Consider the following 21379-nt stretch of genomic DNA (forward strand, 5'->3'; position numbering starts at 1 on the left):
TTTTTATTCTGTAAATCTATGAATGTTTTGACTGTGTACTGTAGGTATTTTATGTTATTAAGTACTTGAAATGATACGTTGTTCTTTACTATTATTGTAGGCTCTAAATGTAGATATTTTCTAGATCTTTTTGAGTATTTTAGAGATAATTCCAAAGGAAATTAGGGTAAAACCAAAATCGTAGGTGGCAACATTAGAAACAGGTTCTAACATCCTTGGTTGTGGCTCGTGCAGTTAGGTCTTGTTTACCAAGAGCTTTGAAAAATTTATACGAATTGTATCCAACCATCTAATTGTCCAAACAGAAAACAAGGACTTAGTATCCAAATATGTTATTGAGTTGTGCCACGGAATTATCCGCTTACGAATAATGAAGATAAATGCTAATACAAAAATTATTGGGAAAAATGTTATTTTAGTGCCATACAGGGCAGAACATGTACCAAAGTAATTGTATAGATTTACAGAGGTTTGATAATACCGTAGCCTACGGTAGATAATTTTCAGTGTTCGTATTGTTTAATGAATGATGGGTACACAATGTTTGGTTCCAAACAGCCTTCTAAACACATTAAAAAATTAAATAATCGATCCCGAAGTTCATGCAGTTTCTGTGGCAATAACTTATTTTGCTTGAAATACATTTTCGACTGTAAATTTTCATCAGTTATTTTCTTTTATTTGTTTATTGACCGGAAGTACCATTAAATTACTCTAGTTCATAATATAACGTTCCTGTGTTCTACACTGAGACATGTAATACTTAATTGTACAGAAATATTGACATGTTTTGAACTAGAAAAATTTGATCTTGGGCTACGCTACTTATCACTATGTCATTAACATCCACAAAATTTCAGAGATAGGATTGTTTGCTACGTTAGATGAGTACACTTAAACTGAACTAAGTATTATAATTGGGGCTTAGATTAAATGGGAACTATGTTTTAGAATCTGTTGTATACTAGATCTGTAACTCTGGTGTACCAGAGGTAGAGGTTAGGGTGGAAGTTTTTACTGTTTGGTTGTCAGCTGGTGAAGCCAGTGAATGTGACATGACAAAAAGCTAGTTTTGTCAAGCGAAGTTTGTTGTAACAGAATGATCAGCAATGTAATCCATGGCACTGGTTATGTTGGAAGTTGATACAAGGGATCTTCAAAAAGTGAGACACATTATTAAGGCAGGCCAAGTAACTTTTATTGAATGCTGTGCCACACTTCAAAGTGACAGATGCAGGAGACACTACTTTTAAACATAGTCACCAAGCCTCTGTGAACAATGGTCTAATGCTCTACCAGTTGCTTAGTTCCTTGATGATAGAAATCTGCTCCTTGGGCATGGAGCCATTTCAGAACTGTTGTGTGAATGTCCTCATCATTGGAAAAATCTGGGATTACTGTGAACCAGTTCCTTGATTGTCTGGATACCTGTTATGTGCACTGTAGCAGAACTGTCTTTGCAGGAAACCAGGGGCATGTACTCTTCTGACCTTGCGCCTGACATATATTCTTCTGACATTGCACCTCTTATTGTTATCACTGGTCTTAATGGACAACATGCATTAACTTAAGTTTTTGAAGGCCCTCAGAGTGGGGTTGTGAGTTGGTGATGGCAACAAATGTATCATGACACTCTTTTTCTTTTTGTCTACATTCTTACTTATCATAATTACATTAATGTTCCTAATGGTAACCTCTGGGACGTGACATTTTAAAGATTTTAATATGTTTGAAGGTTTTAATTAACCTTTCAAAAACTCCTATTGCTTTGAAACTCCTGGTACTTTGTTGGCTTCTACTTTGCAAATATTTTCTTGTTAGTTATGTCCTCCAGTAGTTGTTTCATGGGACATCTCTGCCTTGTTAACCACATCGTCGATAGGCTATGTTGGTGAGGTACTGTGTTTTAACTAATCCCTCAAGTATTGTGCTGTATTGTATATTTATCGGTCCTGTTGTCTACAAGAGCAGTTTATTCAAAAGACATTAGACAAGTCAGATGTTAGATGCATGCAGGCGAAAATGATTTCTAGGCATATATATTTAAAATTACAAAGAATGTACTTCATACACTGAAATAACATGTCAAACATTTAAATACTATTCAGTGGAGTATAAGCGGTGATGCTGTAAACATGATGTTAAAGCTTTTCTAAAGATTTTTATCTCAGTATTTTATTATTATTATTATTATTTTGGAAGTTTGTTATGAAATTTTTAACTCCCCATTGGAAAGTAGAGGATGAAAAGGAAATACTTCCTGTCCCCTGACCTGTGTTTCTGGGTGAATTTGCTGTAACTCTCTCGTTTTCCTAAACCTCGCCAGTCCTTTTCCTTCATCCCTATTACTTCCACTTCAATCCTTTTGCTAGAAGAAGGAAACAGGCTTGAAAAACTATCATATTTCCTTAACATTTTTTGTTGTGTTTTCTGCTGCTGTTGCTAGGTGAGTAGATTTTTTTATCTGTCTAAATGTGTTACACTATATGAGGCGATACAGTTTGATTTGGGGGGGGGGGGAGGAGTTAATGCAAAGAGCCGTTACTTTATTAAGCTCAAAACTAGCACAAGGGGAAAAGATAAAATAATATGATTATTTTGCAGATATAATCTTCAGCAGAGTTGCCCGGGGATTGTCTTCACAACAGACTTGTGACACTTCGGATTAGTTTCCTTATTTAGTGCCAGTTTATGGTTTAAAATATTTTAAAACAAGTGCTTCAGATTTTAGTCATTGTTTGATAATCTTGCTACATTTAAATAGAGAAAGTTGACAGTGAGACAAGAAAATGTGTGCTATATGCAGCATTTAGTTTAATTTTGTTCTGTGTGAGTATTGCAACATTTAAAGAATGTTATGGAGCAGTTCATAACATAAAGCGGGGTGACAGAAGTGTCCGATCCCAAGCGTAGCCTTTGACCCGTGACGTAAGGGTGTGTGTGTGTGTGTGTGTGTGTGTGTGTGTGGGGGGGGGGGGGGGGGGGGGGGACGACGCGGAGTTTGGTTTGTGAGTGTGGCGTGTTTTTGATGTTGTTTTTGATGTCGTCGTGTTGTGGTTTCTTGTGCCCTCTGGTGTTATGTTTAAGGCTTTCGTTTGTATGGTGTAATGGGCTCAGTTTGGTCGTGCTCATTATACAGAATTGTTCGAGTGTTGGCTGTGTTTGTAGTGGAATTCGTTTCAGTGAGTTAACGATTTAGTGGTTTTGTGTGAAGGTTAATTTAGTGTTGTTCGCTGTAGGTTGGTAATTTTAGTAAATTAATCAGTTGTTGTTTTTGTTCAGGAATGGATATGAAGGATAAAATTAATAGCGCGTGTCTGCGGGAAATGATGGGAAACACGGCTTTGGAACTTTTAAAGTTTTTACAGCTTTTTGGTTTAATTGCCGAGATCGTGAAGTGCTCTATTTGTGGCGAAGAAATGAAGTTGGCTAAAGTTCCGGCGTCTCGGACCAGCTACGGTTATATGTGGTGCTGTTGAAGGGATGACATTTGGCATTCCATACGGTGTGGTTCCTGGTTCGAGAAGTCTAAGTTGGGCATGCGTGAGATTGTCCTGGTGACATTATTTTTGTTATAGATCCCCACACAGTTTTTGCACGCATGAGACTGGTGTGAGAAAGAGGAGTGTGTTTGATTGGTTTTCTTTTTGTCGTGAAGTGTGCTCTGAGTTTATTAAGTACAGGGGTACGTTGGGGGGCATACGGTTGTTGTGGAGGTGGACGAGTCGCAGTTTGGTAAAAGTAAGTATGAGAGGTGTAAGTCTGTGGTTGGTGTCTGGGTGGGGGAGGGGGGGCTGTTCTGAATGTGTTTTTAGGGTTGTGGAAGGGAGGTCTAAGGCAGAATTAGTGGGGTTAATTGAGGAGTACATAGAACTGTGGTCCATAGTAGTTTCAGATGCATTTTCTTCATAGAGGGGGTTGGGTGGGAGGGGATTCAATCATTTAGTCGTTAACCATAGCTTGGAGTTCAAAAATTATGAGACGAGGGCTTGCACAAATACAATAGAGGGGATGTTGGGGGCTGTTAAGTCAGTTCTTTGGAGGGGGAAGAAGTGCTGTTCCAACCTTCAGTCTCATTTAGATGAGTACTGTTGGCAGAAGAGTGTCCCTGAGGGCTATTGTGTTTTTCGTTTGTTTTTTTTAAGGGCTGTTAGTAAAATGTATAGGACAAAAGTGGTTAGTTAGGGTGGTTTGGGTGGGTGGGTAGTTTATTTTGTGTTAGTGTGTTTGTGAGGAAGGGGGGGGGGAGTATGTTGGTTTGTGTTTTAGTTGTGGAGGATCTATTTTGTTGAAGTTTTTTTGTTGAGTTGTAGTGTGTGATTGAGATTTTTTTATGTTGCATTTGGTTTTTGTTAGTGGTTATTTTATTTTGGGGTGAGAGGGGAGGTTGGATTGGTTGGGGGGGGGGGGGGTGAGGTGTGGGTGAGCCGGGTCTTTCTTTTGGTTGAGTATTTTTACATTGGTTTGTGTGTGTGTGTGTGTGTGTGTGTGTGTGTGTGTGTGTGTGTGTGTGTGTGTGTGTGAGAGAGAGAGAGAGAGATTGTGGTGGCCAACCTAGTTTGTGGCGCCGGAACTTTTTTGTGGTAAGTTTTTATTTTTTTGTTTTTATTGTATGTGTTGTGTGTTGGGGTCAAGGGAAGTGTTTTATTGCAATGTGTGGCTGTGAATGTTGTTATGGTATCGGGAGATGTTTTTGAGCTATATAGGTCAAGGGAAGTGTTTGGTCCTAATTTATGGGATCGGGAGCTGCTGTCAAGGGAAGTGTCCGATTCCAGATGATATTGTGTTTATTGGAATTTAGGGAGTTTTGTAATGTCGTTTTTTTTTCGTCATTTTGCGTGGTTTTGTATGGAGATGGGTGTCTAAATTTGTTTGTATTTAGTTTGTCCCCACCCAACCCCCCCCCCCCCCCCCCCCCCCAATTTTCGCACTTGTCCCGTTAGTGTCATTAGGCTTTTTGTGTAACGTGCGTATGTTTGTTTTTCTGTGTATTTTTGTCTTTATAATGTGTTCATAACGACTTTATACGCGCCATATTGGAATCGTGGTTTATGGTTGCTTCCACTATATTTGTGACGTCATGGGTCGAAGCAGACGGGCGGGATCGGACGCTTCCGTATTTCCCATAAAGTGAACAATAGTTAAATCTACTGAATAACAATGTAAATATGTTAAATAATTTTAGGTTACTCTTATAGACAGGAAATGAGGAAGTTGGCAGGAATGATTTGGGGAAAACCCCAAGAAGGACAACTGTACCAGACAGCTGTTGTAGGTACTCATTATGAAAACAATATGTCTTATTTCATGGTAATACCATCCAGAATTTATTCGAACTTCGGTATACCTGCAGAGAAAAAGGACTTCTCCAAGAAAAATTTAAACATCATGTGGGTTTCAACATTACCCACTAGAAATTCTGGTGAACAGCAAATAAGAACATGTTTCCCCCACCTGTGGTAGTCAAATATTTGTTTCAGGAAATTTCATGTAGAGTGTCCCTTTGCAACCTTTGCATTAAAGGAGACCAGTTGGCACCACATAGGGGCATAGTCCCCACCAGCTCGCCAGAGGATAACTCCGAAAGTCAGCACGTTTTCTTTCTTTTGTGTATCCTTATCAACAGCTCAACACTTTTCCATGAGTGGTCTCCTTTGATCCATAGGTATTTATGTAATCGAATATTTAAAGTAGATGACTGTCAGTTCACAAATTTTTAATCATTATTTTTTAACTGTCGGAGAAAAAAAATCAAAATGTTCAGGTGGGGAAGCTATAGAATATATTGAAAAGTCATTCCATAAATATTTGAGTGAATAGAAGTTGTACAAGCAGTTCTCAAAACCTAAATATCACATAGTTAATAAAGTTCTAAGCTGAATTATGAACAGTTGATGCATCACACATGCCATTAATGACCAGGCTTGTTAAATTTTTATTTATTTTATTTTTGTCAGATTTTGTGTGACCACAATCTTTAGTTTTTTTAATTTTTTATGTGACCCAAAGTGACTGAACAAAGAATGGTCACTAGTAAGAAATAAAGGAAATGTTTATTGCGCAAAAGTGAGTACTGAGAGTAAAGCATTTTGCATTCTGTCCCTGAATTCACAGCACATCTATTTGATGATAAAGGTCTTTCCTAAAACTTTCAATGGCTCCGAAAGATGCAGTGTGCTGAACAGACCCCTATCCTATGGAGCTTATCTTGATGCCATTAGGTAAGATATTCATGCATTGGACCTAAGCTCCATGGAATATGGATGGACTTGAGCAGTCATGGATCGGGATGCTTCTGAAGAGTCCAGCCATGTCATGCCCAACATCAGGATGGAGGAGGGTGCTACCCACTATCACATAATTTGATCAATTGTATGTATCGTATCAAGGCTCACATGTCTACATAAGGTATAAAACTTATGTTGTCATTGTGTGTAGTGCATCTGTACACATACATACTCTGGAAGCCATCATACGGTGCGTGGAAGGGGGTACTTTCCATCATTACTTGTCATTTTCTTTCCTGTTCCACTCACAAGTAGGGTGAGGGAAAGACGTATATAAGCATCTGTATGCGCCATAATATGAGGGTTGGAAATTAAATACTGGCAACTATTTATTCACAACCGATACAAAAGTGTTACATGTTTGCACCTGTTACTATCCTTCAAAGTAATCACCAGCGTTTTGTAGTACCCGTTGCCAGTGATGTGGAAGGCGTAGTATACCGTAAGTGGAGCCTGTTCTGTTGATGGTGTGGATGGAGCGGTCTAAAGTTATGGTGATTCTTGTGTACGACTGTGATGGTGTTATGCTGACGCAACACGTTCTTCCACAGAAGACCATCAGTGCATAGGATTACTGTTCCTTTTTGGAGCATCACCTGTGATCAGCTTTGCGAAAGAAGCGGCGACACTTTCTGCACAACCCATCCCATAATTTTGCACGACAATGTGTGGGTGCATACAGCACCAGCTGTGGCTGCTCTGTTTGGTCGGTGGTTCTGGGAAGTACTGTACCATCCACCATACCCCTCGGACTTAAGTCCTTGTGACTTTGATACTTTCTGAAGATGAAGGAACCACTTTGTGGCATTCGCTTCAGAACTGTTCCAGAGATTCGACAGGCAATAGATAACTCCATTCTCACCATTAACAGAACAAGCTCTGCCAAAGGTATGCTACGCCTTCCACATTGCTGGCAATGAGTTCTACACAATGCTGGTGACTATTTTGAAGGACAGTAACAGGAGCAAACATGTAACTCTTTTGTATCAGTTCTGAATAAATAGTTACCACTATTTAAGTTCCAACCCTCGTATATTTCATCTTCGTGGTCCTTACATGAAATATACATCGGTGCCAATGGAATCATTCCACAGTTGGCCTCAAAAATGCCAGTTCTCTATACTTCTCAATAGTGTCCCATGAAAAGAGTGCCACCTTCCCTCCAGAGATTTCCGTTTGAGTTCATGAGGCACCTCCGTAAGTTGCACGCTGATCAAACCTACCAGTAACAAGTATAGCAGCATGCCTCTGAATTGCTTCGATGTCTTCCTTTAATTAAATGTGGTGGGGATCCCAAACACTTGAGCAGTATTCAATAATGGGTTGCACTAATGGTCTCCTTTACAGATGAACCAAACTTTCATAAAACTCTCCCAATGATGTGAAGTCAACCATTTGCCTTCCCCATTACAATCCTTAGATGCTCGTTCCTTTTTATATCACTTTGCAGTGTAATGCATGAATGTTTCACCGACCTGACTGTGTCAACTACCTCACTACTGATGCTGTATTCAAATATTACGGTATTGTGTTTCTAACTCACCTGCAGTAACTTACACTTATCTGCCATTAGAACTAGCTGCTGTTCATCACACCAACCAGAAATTTTGTCTAAGTCATCTTGCACCCTCTTATAGTCACTCAATAATGACACCTCCCGTACATCATGGTGTCATCAGCAAATAGCCATAAACTGCTGCTCACCCTGTCTATCAGATCATAATGTAACGGGTGATCAAAAAGTCTGTATAAATTTGAAAACTTAATAAACCACGGAATACTTTAGATAGAGTGTTAAAAATTGACACACATGCTTGGAATGACATGAGGCTTTATTAGAACAAAAAAACACAAAGTTCACAAAATGTCCAACACATGGTGCTGGACAGCAAAACGTCAGTGACTGTGCATGACAATCAGTCGCAGCGTGTTGACTTTACCTGAAAAGGCGCTTTTAGTGAAGTTGTATTATCAAAATGGGGATGTGCTAGTTCAGCGTTACGATCCTATTGCCATAGGAAGGGGATTCGAACGGGTAAAGGTCCATTGACAAATGCAGCTGTGGCGAGAATGATTTCAAAGTTTGAAGCTGCGGGTTGTTTAGACGATAGACCCCGTAGTGGCCGACCGAGCACAAAGTGTAATGCTGCTGAGACAGTTCAGGAAGAAATGGAGACTGTAGCGTGTTCATCTATGCACGGGGAAGTCAGCGCTCGTGCAGTCGCATGTCGCACCGGCATTCCAGACACTACTGTTTGGTTGGCACTGAGGCGTACCCTCCAATGCTATCCGTACAAAATCCATCGGCATCATGAACTGTTACCTGGTGATTTAGTGAAGCGGAGGGCATTTGCGGTGTGGGCGTTTCAAAAGATGGCGGAAGATGATGATTGGTTGAGTAACGTGTTCTGGACTGCTGAAGCTCATTTCACACTCCGAGGGTCTGTCAAGGCCCACAACTGCAGAATTTGGGCTACCGAAAATCGTAGAACTGTCGTGGAAACTCCATTGCACGACGAGAAAGTCACGGTATGGGTTGGATTTACCACATCTACCGTTATCGGGCATTTTTCTTCGAGGAAACTACCGTGAAGGGTGAGAGGTACGCCGATATGTTACAGAATCGCATCATCCCCAGCCTGGCTGATAAACACCTGCTGGAACGTATGATGTTTGCGCAGGATGGCTCTCCACCCCATATTGCTAGATGCGTGACAGATCTCTTGCGCGCGTCGTTTGATGATGATCGTGTGCTCAGCCGCCACTTTCGTCATGCTTGGCCTCCCAGGCCACCAGACCTCAGTCCGAGCAATTACTGGCTTTGGGGTTACCTGAAGTCGCAAGTGTATCATGATCGACCGACATCTCTAGGGATGCTGAAAGACAACATCCGACCCCAATGCCTCACCATAACTCCGGACATGCTTTTCAGTGCTGTTCACAACATCATTCCTCAACTACAGCTATTGTTGAGGACTGATGGTGGATGTATTGAGCATTTCCTGTAAAGAACATCATCTCTGCTTTGTCTTACTTTGTTATGCTAATTATTGCTTGTCTGATCAGATGAAGCGCCATCTGTCGGACATTTTTTGAGCTTTTGTATTTTTTTGGTTCTAATAAAACCCCATGTCATTCCTAGCATGTGTGTCAATTTGTACCTCTCCGTCTACATTATTCCGTGATTTATTCAGTTTTCAAATTTATAATGGCTTTTTGATCACCCGGTATGTACATATAGAAAATAGCGGTCCAATCACACTTGCCTGGAGCACTCCTGATGACACAGTTGTTTCTGATAAACATTCGCTGTAGAAGAGAACGTAATGGATTGTGTTACTTATGAAGTATTTGAGTCACTCACATATGTGGTAACCTAATGATATGCTCAGACCTTCATCAACAGTTTGCATTGGAGCACTGTTGTAGTCTGTAAATGACTAATATGCGGCTTTATACAGAAATAAATCATGTATGCAGTCTTTAACTAAATACTTCCTTATTTTGATTGTCAAAAAAAAGAAAAAAAAGAAAAAAGGTCTTAGGAATATGGAATTAATTAGCCTGTGTTATAGTAACTTATTGGCTGTAAAGGTCAACAACAAAGTTATAATGTACTGTGTTATAGTCTCCAACTGTGGGCAACATGGCATGAGTGAATTACCACCATATATAATAGAAGGCACACTTTTGAATAAAAGATACTCTTTGTGCAAAATGCAACCCTGTGTGATTTCAAAGAAACTATGGAAAATAACCGTTTAAAGTGCATATGGCAGACAATTTTGTGATCATAAAAGTAGCTGTATTGAACTTCTTCCCAGTATTAGATTTTGTCAACTTCATTCATCATGTCACCATTATAAAGCAGTGGAATGTCACTCATAGTAGTACTGAGTGTGACAATCTGAATGTACTGTTACTTCATTGCAGAAGATAAGTGTTTTGTAGCTGTATGTATCTGAGTGGTGTGTGTTCTGCCGGACATGTTTGACAGAAGCCACCATTCAGATATATGTTGTTGTTGTGGTCTTCAGTCCTGAGACTGGTTTGATGCAGCTCTCCATGCTACTCTATCCTGTGCAAGCTCCTTCATCTCCCAGTACCTACTGCAACCTACATCCTTCTGAATCTGCTTAGTGTATTCATCTCTTGGTCTCCCTCTACGATTTTTACCCTCCACGCTGCCCTCCAATGCTAAATTTGTGATCCCTTGATGCCTCAGGACATGTCCTACCAACCGATCCCTCCTTCTAGTCAAGTTGTGCCACAAACTTCTCTTCTCCCCAATCCTATTCAATAACTCCTCATTAGTTACGTGATCTACCCACCTAATCTTCAACATTCCTCTGTAGCACCACATTTCGAAAGCTTCTATTCTCTTCTTGTTCAAACTATTTATTGTCCATGTTTCACTTCCATACATGGCTACACTCCATACAAATACTTTCAGAAAAGACTTCCTGATACTTAAATCTATACTTGATGTTAACAAATTTCTCTTCTTCAGAAACGCTTTCCTTGCCATTGCCAGTCTACATTTTATATCCTCTCTATTTCGACCATCACAAGTTATTTTGCTCCCCAAATAGCAAAACTCCTTTACTACTTTAAGTGTCTCATTTCCTAATCTAATTCCCTCAGCATCACCCGACTTGAATTTGACTACATTCCATTATCCTCGTTTTGCTTTTGTTGATGTTCATCTTATATCCTCCTTTCAAGACACTGTCCATTCCGTTCAACTGCTCTTCCAAATCCTTTGCTGTCTCTGACAGAATTACAATGTCATCAGTGAACCTCAAAGTTTTTATTTCTTCTCCATGGATTTTAATACCTACTCCAAATTTTTCTTTTGTTTCCTTTACTGCTTGCTCAATATACAGATTGAATAACATCGGGGAGAGGCTACAACCCTGTCTCATTCCCTTCCCAACCACTGCTTCTCTTTCATGTCCCTCGACTCTTGTAACTGCCATCTGGTTTCTGTACAAATTGTAAATAGCCTTTCGCTCCCTGTATTTTACCCCTGCCACCTTTAGAATTTGAAAGAGAGTATTCCAGTCAACATTGTCAAAAGCTTTCTCTAAGTCTTGTTCCTCCTACCACCGAACTTCACTAATTCCCACTATATTTAAGTTTAACCTATCCATTTCCCTTTTTAAATTTTCTAACCTACCTGGCCAATTAAGGGATCTGACATTCCACGCTCCGATCCATAGAATGCCAGTTTTCTTTCTCCTGATAACGACATCCTCTTGAGTAGTCCCCGCCTGGAGATCCGAATGGGGGACTATTTTACCTCCGGAATATTTTACCCAAGAGGACGGCATCATCATTTTACCATACAGTACAGATATATACATTTCTGAAAAAAGAGATATTTATTTCAGTGTGAATGCACAAATATCTTCAGAACTCCTACAGGAATCACGATTTCTGATTAATAAGTTTAATGGACGAGGGACATTGCAGTGCAGTGGGAAAGATGTTCAAAAGTTGCTTTGTGTGTATGCTGGAAACAAGAAAACTCTTTGTGGTGTCCAGTATTGTTTAGGAAGTTATCATTCCATTCTGAATCCCATCCAAACAGGATAATGCTCACAGTGTAGCATCTCTCCAGCAAGTCTGTAGATAAGAAAGTTCTTCAGTAATCAAATAATAGCACAGGAAAATATTGAAAGTGTTTCAGTGATGAGCTATATGTCTTACTTCACATTACTCTGTACTATTCCAGTTTGGAAGAAGTATTGCCAGCCGCGGTGGCCGAGCGGTTCTAGGCGCTTCAGTCTGGAACGGCGCGACTTATACGTTTGCAGGTTCGAATCCTGGCTCGGGTGTGGATGTGTGTGATGTCCTTAGGCTAGTTAGGTTTAAGTAGTTCTACGTTCTAGTGGACTGATGATCTCAGATGTTAAGTCCCATAGTGCTCAGAGCCATTTGAACCATTTGAAGAAGTATTATTTCATGCAGATGTTGACCTCTCTTTTCCTTTTTGTGTACAGGTAATAGCTTTTCCACCATTTCATAGATTTAAACTAGAAGTTTCACAGATCCCAGTGTATGAGAATACAATTTGGGATGTGGAATTCAACTGCATTTGATTATAAAATATCCTCCACAGCTGCATAATAGTGAGGTACCAATGATTTGTGCTGCCAGATTTGTATGCTTTTAAAATTTGATCACCTGTGGAATCAGATTTACTCACGAAGTGGTGGCAGGAGAACACCCATATTAATTAAGTTTGCAAGCTTTTGGAGCCAGTGGCTCCTTTCTCTGGCAGAAGGGTTGAAGGGGAAGGAAGAAGGATAAAGGAAAAGGACGGGTGAGGTTTAGAAAAAAGGTAGTGTTCGGAAATGTTGCCCAGAACCATATGTCAAGGGAAACTTAACTGAATGGGATGAGAAGGAGAGACTGAATGTTGAAAACTGCACTCTGCTGGTCCTTGGTTCTTGCCACCCACCTGGCATTAATTTACATTAATTTCTTCAGTCTCAGCAATTCTTTACCATAACTGAGTAACTTTCTTTCTTCACTCCCTCATAGTTTTCTACATCTTACAGTCTCTGACATGTCGAATTTTCACCCTACCCCCACCGTTTTCCAGCTCTATCACATACACTGCACTTACTGTTTTGTTTTTATTAACTTGTGCTTGATGTTTAGGCAGTAATCTCTGTCTTGTGTATTACCCCATCTTAAGCTCTCAGAGTTTCGAATTACATCCTGTGCAGTTCCCAACAATCAGTCTTTCCTTCTCACCCTGTTGGTAGGTCTTGCCTGACCCAAGGTGCTAGGTAATTTGGCTGAACTCTACCCTTTTTCTTAAAACTCACAGTCCTTTCTTTTCCTAAACCTTACCAGTCCTTTTCTGTTACCCCTCCTCCTTCCCCTTCAACCCTTCTGCCAGTAGGAGGAGCCTCTTGCTCCAAAAGCTTGCAAACTTTAAGACCTCAGTACTTCTTATACGTGTTTTCTCCTGCCATCACTTGGTAAGTAGATTTTTCATCAATCCAATTATAACATATAGTCTAGGTAATTTTGGAGCTACATGTTATTTGATCAGTTATAAATCATTTGAAAAAGAGAAGCCTTACTATATATTTATTGTCTCTAAAGAAAAGGGTTTCCAAAATGAAACTACACTCAAATAAAAATTGAAGTAATGTCTTCCTGCCAAAAGATGTAAGTATGAGATAATGTGACACAGAATTAACTTTTCATGCAAAGGTTTGTCATCTGGCAAAGAGAGGAAACTATTGAAGGACACAGGACTGTTTGTTAACTAAGGAAAAAGTTCTCAAAATCTCAAGTAAATAGAGACACAAAACAGCATAGGATGAGAAAGAAATTAACATTATTGTATGCAAAATTTATGAGTACAGTAAGCTCATGTTTGGTTCATACAAAATTGTTACAAGACAATAAATTTTTACTTCTGCACTGTTTTGTCTATCAATGAATAGTCTTCTCATACAAGACTAAGTCTTCCTATCTACAGCTATATTTTGTAAACCACTGTGAAGTGCATGGAAGAGGGTATGCCCCATAGTACCAATTATTAGGGTTTTTTTTTTCAGTCCATTCACATATGGGGCACAGGAAGAACAATTGTTTAAATGTCTCCAAGCATGTTGTGCTTAATCCAATCTTGTCCTCATGATCCGTACAGCAGCTACACGAGAGGGCTTGTAATATATTTCCAGAGTCATCATTTAAAGCTAGTTCTTGAAACTTCATCTTGTGGCAATACATTTTTATAAAATCGTCTTGGGCAATCATTTGCCCCAGTTATTAAACTCTCTGAGCTTGTCATCACTCACTCAACAGTTATTGTCTTGTAGTAGCTACTTGTGGCTGCATGGATAATAGTACTACCCTTACAACTTTGTGCTTCTGGTTGTGACACCACTAGTTTGTACTCCATTTTCATTTTAAGCCTTGTTTACTTTCCTAATTTGCTGTGCTTGTTTCAGCCTCATAAGGGTTGGGTCCCACATCATACACATCTGCTGCTCTCCATGTTTATTAAGAGTGTTAACTACAGTTTAATTTCTACTTTTTTCACTTATAGTACTATCAAAAGAGTTACTTTTTTCTCAGGCAAGTTTTATCAGAATGCGACCTAAAATTATATTTTAGAACACATGCGTCACTCAGAAATGTATCTTTTTCTTTAATGAAATACCACTTTCTTAAAAACTCTCTTTTATATGCTTCACTACCAAATACACACTGCAGTCATAATGGTACTATGTAAAATTTCATCATCAGTGGATTGTTCTGGAGTGAACCAGTAGCTCTCTTTGTTGAAGGATCACAATTTTATTGCTTCAGTGAAATCAGACTCCTTGTTGTTAATATTATTCCATTGTCTAATTTAAAATGGCATTTACTGCTGCCTGTATATTTGTGAAAGTAGAACAAGCAGATGGTTCTGATGCAGTACTATGATCGTGTGTAGTGAAGTGAGGCATGTTAAATACTGTGTACTCAGCTGACATTACTTTTGTAAGTCATTATGCTCATATCAAATGTGGTTATGGATCATATATGTGAACTACAAAATACAGTAAATTCTGTATAAATATGAAAGATGAAAATCTATTGGTGAAGATCTTGAGCTAAACAAAGGAAAGTGGGCAATTAAAGACTTACTGTATGGTTGAGGTTTTGAGTGGTAGACAGGCACATAAAGAAGATTGATGTTAGGCTAATCTTTCTAACAATGTCTCTCTTCAAAGTTAGCAAACAATTATGAAGAGGTGAGGAGTAAAAGGGAGAGAGAACAGTGGTGTGGTGAAGAGAGATCCAAGTGAGGGAGGAGCAAGGGATCAGGATAAGACTAAGGCACCATGGAGCTTATTCTATTGTAGGCAGCTGAACTTCTATACTTTCTGCAGATGATACCAGTGTCATACTAAATCCCAGTAAAGAGAAAGCTACAAAGAGTTAGTAGATGATTTTTCCATAGAATTATTAAGTGCTTCTCTCAAAATAGACTCTCCCTGAAATCTGAAAAATACTACATTCAATTCTGTACAACAAATAGTCATGCCAGCAATTGATGTAGCACATGAGCAAGTGTCAGTAAGTAGGATAGACTGCTCCAAATTTGTGGGTGTACACATTGATGAATACTTGAACTGGAAGGAGCATATTATTGAGCTTTTCAAACAATTAAGTTCATCTACTTTGCTCATCGTATAATTGTGAATCTTGCAAAGAAACGTATCAACCTCCTGACATATTTAGCATATTTCCTCTCAGTAATGTCAAACGGAATAATTTTATGGGGTAAAGAAAGTATTGATTAGACGAAAGTGAGCAGTAAGAATCATATGTGGTGTTCACCCACAAATGTCATGTAGGCACCTCTTAAAGGATCTAGACACTATAACTGCGGCATCACAATACGTATTTTTGCTTATGAAGTTTGCCATATATAATCATTGCAATTGGAGAATAACAGTGATGTACATACCTGAAACACTAGACGTGAAATTGACCTTTATTACCCATTGTTAAAGAATTCAATGGCTCAGAGAGGAGTTCAGTGTGCAGCAATACAATTTTTTTATCATTTGTCCAATAAAATAAAATGTCTGACAGGTAGTGAAGCCAGTTGTAAATCTAATTGAAAATCATTTTTCCTAGACAGCTTTTATTCCATTGATGAATTTATACTTAGAAACTGGCTACCAGTAAACACAAATCATGTATACATATCCTGTAAAGTGACTTGTTCCACATCATTTCAGTAAATAATTATTCAAATAATCTGTGGAACACGTAACAAAGTGACTATACTACATGATGAAAAAGGAGGTGTGGATTAAAGAGGGAGAAATCAGTGTGAAATAGAGGAAGGGAATGATATCAAAGATAACAGTGAGTGTGCAAGTTAATAGAGGAATGAATCACACTAAGGAGAAGTGTGGTGAACAGTTGAGGAGGGAGGAGGGGGACACGTTATGCCACCAAGTGATTTACTTTGATTTTGGCCACAGTTGGGCAGTGGCTACTTCTTTGGGTGGAAATCTGGTTTAAAAGTATTGTATTGTACAATCAAAAACAATTTTCTGATAACAGTGTTTAGGAAGAAATTTGAGAATAATGCTGGGAGAAGTTTATAAAGCAGACAGTGTTAATCAAATTGTGACTCTTTCTTAATCATCATTTTAAAACAATTCATGTCTTGTTTTCTCTTAAGACAAATAAGGACAAAATTGAAAGTGAGTATAAGGGGTGGATAACTCCTGTGATTAAAGTATATTGTGCTAGGAAGAGAACAACCTGCAGTCAAGTTTCGAAACTCCATTACCATCAGTATGTTAAATCCCCCAGGCTGTATTTAAAAAAAGCAAAACTCATGTACCATGCTAAAAACTAAAATAAAACAAGAAAATCTAAGAATCTGGCAAAAACTATTAGGAACATTATAAAACAAGAAACTATCAAAAATAGTGACCCAGGTGAATCAGAGTCCCTGTAACATAGCTCTGGCAGAAACGGTGACACTTTCAAAATCTTTGGCCAATAAATTCAATGATTACTTCCTCACAGTCCCAACAAACACTGCATCTAACCATAAACAACCACATACAGATGCTGTGCACCAATGAGATGCATAGCTGTTGAGGTGGAACAGTCAGCAGACAACCTCTGGGAAACCTGCGACACTCAGTTGTATAAGGATTGAAGTTGTATGTGGCTTATGGGCAGAAAGGGTGGACTGCTGATGGGTACTAACACCCAATCCAACAACAGGTCTCATGTAGCCAGTCCTGATTCAAAAGAGTTCCCTCCAAAAGTTTTGTTTATAGTAACAGAATGCATGCTGGAAATTAGAATATGTTTTTAACAGTGGAAAGGAAAGAGTGCAGCTTTGAGAGTTTCACTTTCTATATTCAGAAAGGCTTAGACGTTATTGCTGGGTCACGTGGAATTAGCCAAGCAGTCTAAGGCGCTGCAGTCATGGACTGTGCGGCTGGTCCCGGCAGAGGTTCGAGTCCTCCCTCAGGCATGGGTGTATGTGTTTGTCCTTAGGATAATTTAGGTTAAGTAGTGTGTAAGCTTAGGGACTGATGACTGTAGCAGTTAAGTCCCATAAGATTTCACACACATTTGAACATTTTTTTGGTATTGCTAGCACTTGAAAATCACTTAAGCAATAGTGTAATGGGGACACTATTGGAAGAAACTTCTGGTTCCCAAATAGTTAAGAACTTCCAGAAAGCTCAATGCTTTAGGTAATATACCATCGAAACAAACTACACAGCACCTCGAATTACAACAAAGGTATCGTTACATGCAGGGATGTGGTGTACATTCCTAAGGAGAAACTGAAAGATGAGTGGGCTGCAGACAGGGTAGTCAAAGTGCAAAACATCATGAAGAGGGTGGATGGGGGATCTTGTAAAATCCAACTCCTTGATCCTGATGTTTAAAAGCATAAAACTTCCTGAGCACATTTAGAGAGGTTTCCTTCACCTAAGTGTGTGACCTTCTGTCCCAGGCACATGCACTGTTTCAAATGCCAGCACATTGAGCATATTTTTCTTTGGTGTCAAGGAGAAGCCACTTGTTGCAAATGTGGTATGGCCAACCATGACCGAGTCGCTTGTTCATCTCTTTTGAGCTGTGTGAATTACTCTGGGGCTCGCCCTGTCTGTAATTGGGACTCCAGCATATATCTGGAAGAACAGAAGATACAAGAGCCTGAGATTACAACGTACATCCCATATGGTGAGGCTAAAAAGATGTATAAAGCTATGCTGCCCCCAACTTTCACTACCTCCTTTGCTTCAGTTCTTAAACAGCCAGTGCAGAAAGCTGATGGTGCAAACAGCGGTTGCTAGTGTTTTGCACTATTCTATTACCTGAATTTGTCAGTGCAGTTGTGCTGCTGCAATTATTTTGACACCTGTACTCCTCCCCCCCCCCCCCCCCCCCCCCCCACACACACACACACATCAGAATTTCAGAAAAGGCAATGTTGCAGAGCTCCCTACCCCTCCTAAGATTAAGTCTGGTACACCATCAAATGCTGCAACAACTACTGTGCGGTTGTGGTTCTGAAGTCTACGCAGGGCATAAAGTCAAAGGCGAAGCATCTGCCACTGACAGAGTAGGCAAGTAAACAGTCCAACAAAGCTGGCATCATCCTCTATAACGTCTTTCTTGATTGCTCTTTAGAGGTGAAGACCTAGATGTTGGACTGGGGCAGTCACCTCTCCCCAAGACAGAGCCTCCACCCATTGCGGGCAAAAAGTTAGAATGAAAGTATTTCCCCTGAGATAGATGGCTCCCATCCTACAGTGAAACATTAAGGCCAGGTACTTATTCTAAATAGTTGGAAATTCGATTTTTATTGCATTTTTTGAAAGGTGTACTTGTCTAAATGTTGGGACGAAAAGATTTATTAATCCATGCATTACAAAAAGTTTCTGTAGCCTATTGTTCAAAGCAATGTCATGGCCTATGTGGCATGCTCTCAGCCAGAGACGCCCAGCTCAGGTAGAAAACATGTCATTCCGTGAAGCACGTTCACAGAATGGTTTATATCGCAGTATGCAAGCAAGCACATTTGTCGAAAAAGCTGACGAAAAACGTGTGCAGGCTGGCGAATGCAGCATATCCAGCTCAGCCAGATCGGCTTTTCTCACTAAGAAGAACAAGCAAATTGCTCTCCAGGAACAATTCGAGTTAGAGGAAGGGGTGATATACAGTCCTGAAATTGCAGACTAAACGTAAATAATGAAAACACTTTTTTTTGTCAAAACATAATTTTTGGTCCTCCATATTGGATTAGCCATTTTGAATTTTGGAAACCAAACTTCAGATTTGTGTTCAGCAATGTCAAAGGTATATAAGTAGTAGTTTTTTTATGCAAATTGAACCAATAATACAAATAAAAGTTTTCCCTAAACTTTAAACAGATTTTTCTCGAGAAACAATTTGTCAGAACTGCATGCAGCATAAAATAAAAGCAGTTCAACCTATTAACTTCTACCTTTGACCTGTGAGAAGTAAGCACTTTTCTTGGGAGGTTAGACCTATAGTCATGAAATTTGTTAATATTAACTATTTTTTTGTAAAGCCACAAAGAGAGAAACAAATCCTCAAAAATGGACCTCAAAGTTCGACTTAGCACCATATCGTTAAATTAAATGTAGTATTGACTGAAGTTGTTCATTCCTGGTTTCAGATAGCTCCAGGGGGGCTACACTGCATGCAGTTTGTGTACTTCAGACTCGCAGGACCTTGTTCACTCCATAACAACATGCACCTTTTTTCTTTTTTTTTTTTTTTATCGAAAATCTAAAGTAAAGTTCAAAATATGATCAATCTTAATCCCTGAATAGATCCTTTGTAAGTCTTTTCATTGTCTCAAATAAAAAAATTCCAAACTTCGCCTATTTTTTGCTCGTTTCAATGAGAACCTGGCCTTAATGGTTTCAGAACATGTGGAGGAACTGAAACTGCTACCTTGTGTTTGCAGGAAATGCATTTCAAAGCATCTGATGCCCCCATTCTACAGGAACATACACTCTATTGCAAGGATGACCTGACAGGAAAAAACTAAGGAAAGGGTCGCTCTGTTTGTCAATAAAGTGCACCACTTCTCTGATCTCCCCTTAGCTACTGATTTGCAAGTGGTTTCAGATGCAGTTCAAGTATGTCAAATGATCACAGTTTGTTCACTGTATTTACCTCCACATGAGGTAGGCTCTAATGGGTCTCGTAGAACAACAGAACAACTCCCCTAACCATTTCTCCTACTGGGAGACTTCAGTGCTCATCATATATTGTGGAATTAGACCTCTACTTGCTGTTGGGGATGGGGTTTGGAGAGCTTCATAGTGTGCCACGAGTTATGCATTCTCAACAGACGCAATTCCACTCATTTCTGAGCTGCTGCTGGGTCATCTCAGCCATCAACCTCTTTTTGTGTTCTTCAGATCTTGCAGACTGTTCAGTAGGAAGTCACTCACAACCTTCATTCCAGTGACCCCTTCCCACACCTTATTGACCTGCTGGATGAAACTCTCCCTGAAAGGACACAACCATGATGAATGATTAGCGGAGCCAGCTGGACACTTTTCAGCCAGCTGGCTGTGGCTGAGTGCTGCAACAGCATGCAGAAATGGGTGGACCTCACCCCACAAGTAATCCTCCATGCTGCTGATGTCTTCATCCCAAAGTTGTCTCATCATTTTTGGAGGCCACCTGTCCCTTAGTGGACTGATGAGTGCCATTCAGGTCAGACGCGCAGCTCTATGGCAGTTTAAGAGCTGCTCAGTGGCGGAAAACCTCACAGCCTTTCAATTAACGAGGGCAAAGGCTTGATGTGTCATTAAGGGGTGCAAGAAAAGGTCATGGCAAGTGGTCCTGGACTCTGTCAACCATTCCGCTTGTTCTAATGTAATATGGGAAACCCTCAGGAGGATTTCTGATGAAGGCAGTCGGTTACCTATAGCAGCATTATCGAATCAAGGATGTCTCCAAGCAACACCTGGAGACAGAATGAGATTTTCACTCTGCAGCGGAGTGTGCGCTGATATGAAACTTCCTGGCAGATTAAAACTGTGTGCCCGACCGAGACTCGAACTCGGGACCTTTGCCTTTCGCGGGCAAGTGCTCTACCAACTGAGCTACCGAAGCACGACTCACGTCCGGTACTCACAGCTTTACTTCTGCCAGTACCTCGTCTCCTACCTTCCAAACTTTACAGAAGCTCTCCTGCAAAACATGCAGAACTAGCACTCCTGAAAGAAAGGATATTGCGGAGACATGGCTTAGCCACAGCCTGGGGGATGTTTCCAGAATGAGATTTTTCACTCTGCAGCGGAGTGTGCGCTGATATGAAACTTCCTGGCAGATTAAAACTGTGTGCCCGACCGAGACTCGAACTCGGGACCTTTGCCTTTCGCGGGCAAGTGCTCTACCAACTGAGCTACCGAAGCACGAGTCACGTCCGGTACTCACAGCTTTACTTCTGCCAGTACCTCGTCTCCTACCTTCCAAACTTTACAGAAGCTCTCCTGCGAAACATGCAGAACTAGCACTCCTGAAAGAAAGGATAT

The 21379-nt window shown here is 40.0% G+C and overlaps 1 protein-coding gene across 6 annotated transcripts in view; it reads left to right on the forward strand.

Annotated features, from left to right (window-relative positions):
* Nucleotides 1-263: 263 nt before the first annotated feature.
* The window catches only part of LOC124605562 (N-acetyltransferase 9), an 86732-nt gene continuing 65616 nt past the window's right edge, over nt 264-21379 (forward strand). For 2 of the 6 annotated variants that reach the window (XM_047137329.1, XM_047137327.1), the window contains exons 1-2: nt 309-447; nt 12025-12106. In XM_047137329.1, the coding sequence (XP_046993285.1) occupies nt 438-447; nt 12025-12106 (92 nt within the window). In that variant the 5' untranslated portion in view covers nt 309-437. Of the gene's footprint in view, nt 470-720; nt 757-990; nt 1164-12024; nt 12107-21379 lie in introns of those variants that run through there. The other 4 variants (XM_047137328.1, XM_047137330.1, XM_047137334.1 and 1 more) reach the window with 4 other exon arrangements.

This window comes from Schistocerca americana, chromosome 3 (assembly GCF_021461395.2).
Source record: "Schistocerca americana isolate TAMUIC-IGC-003095 chromosome 3, iqSchAmer2.1, whole genome shotgun sequence".
In the NCBI taxonomy this organism is placed as follows: Eukaryota; Metazoa; Arthropoda; class Insecta; order Orthoptera; family Acrididae; genus Schistocerca; species Schistocerca americana.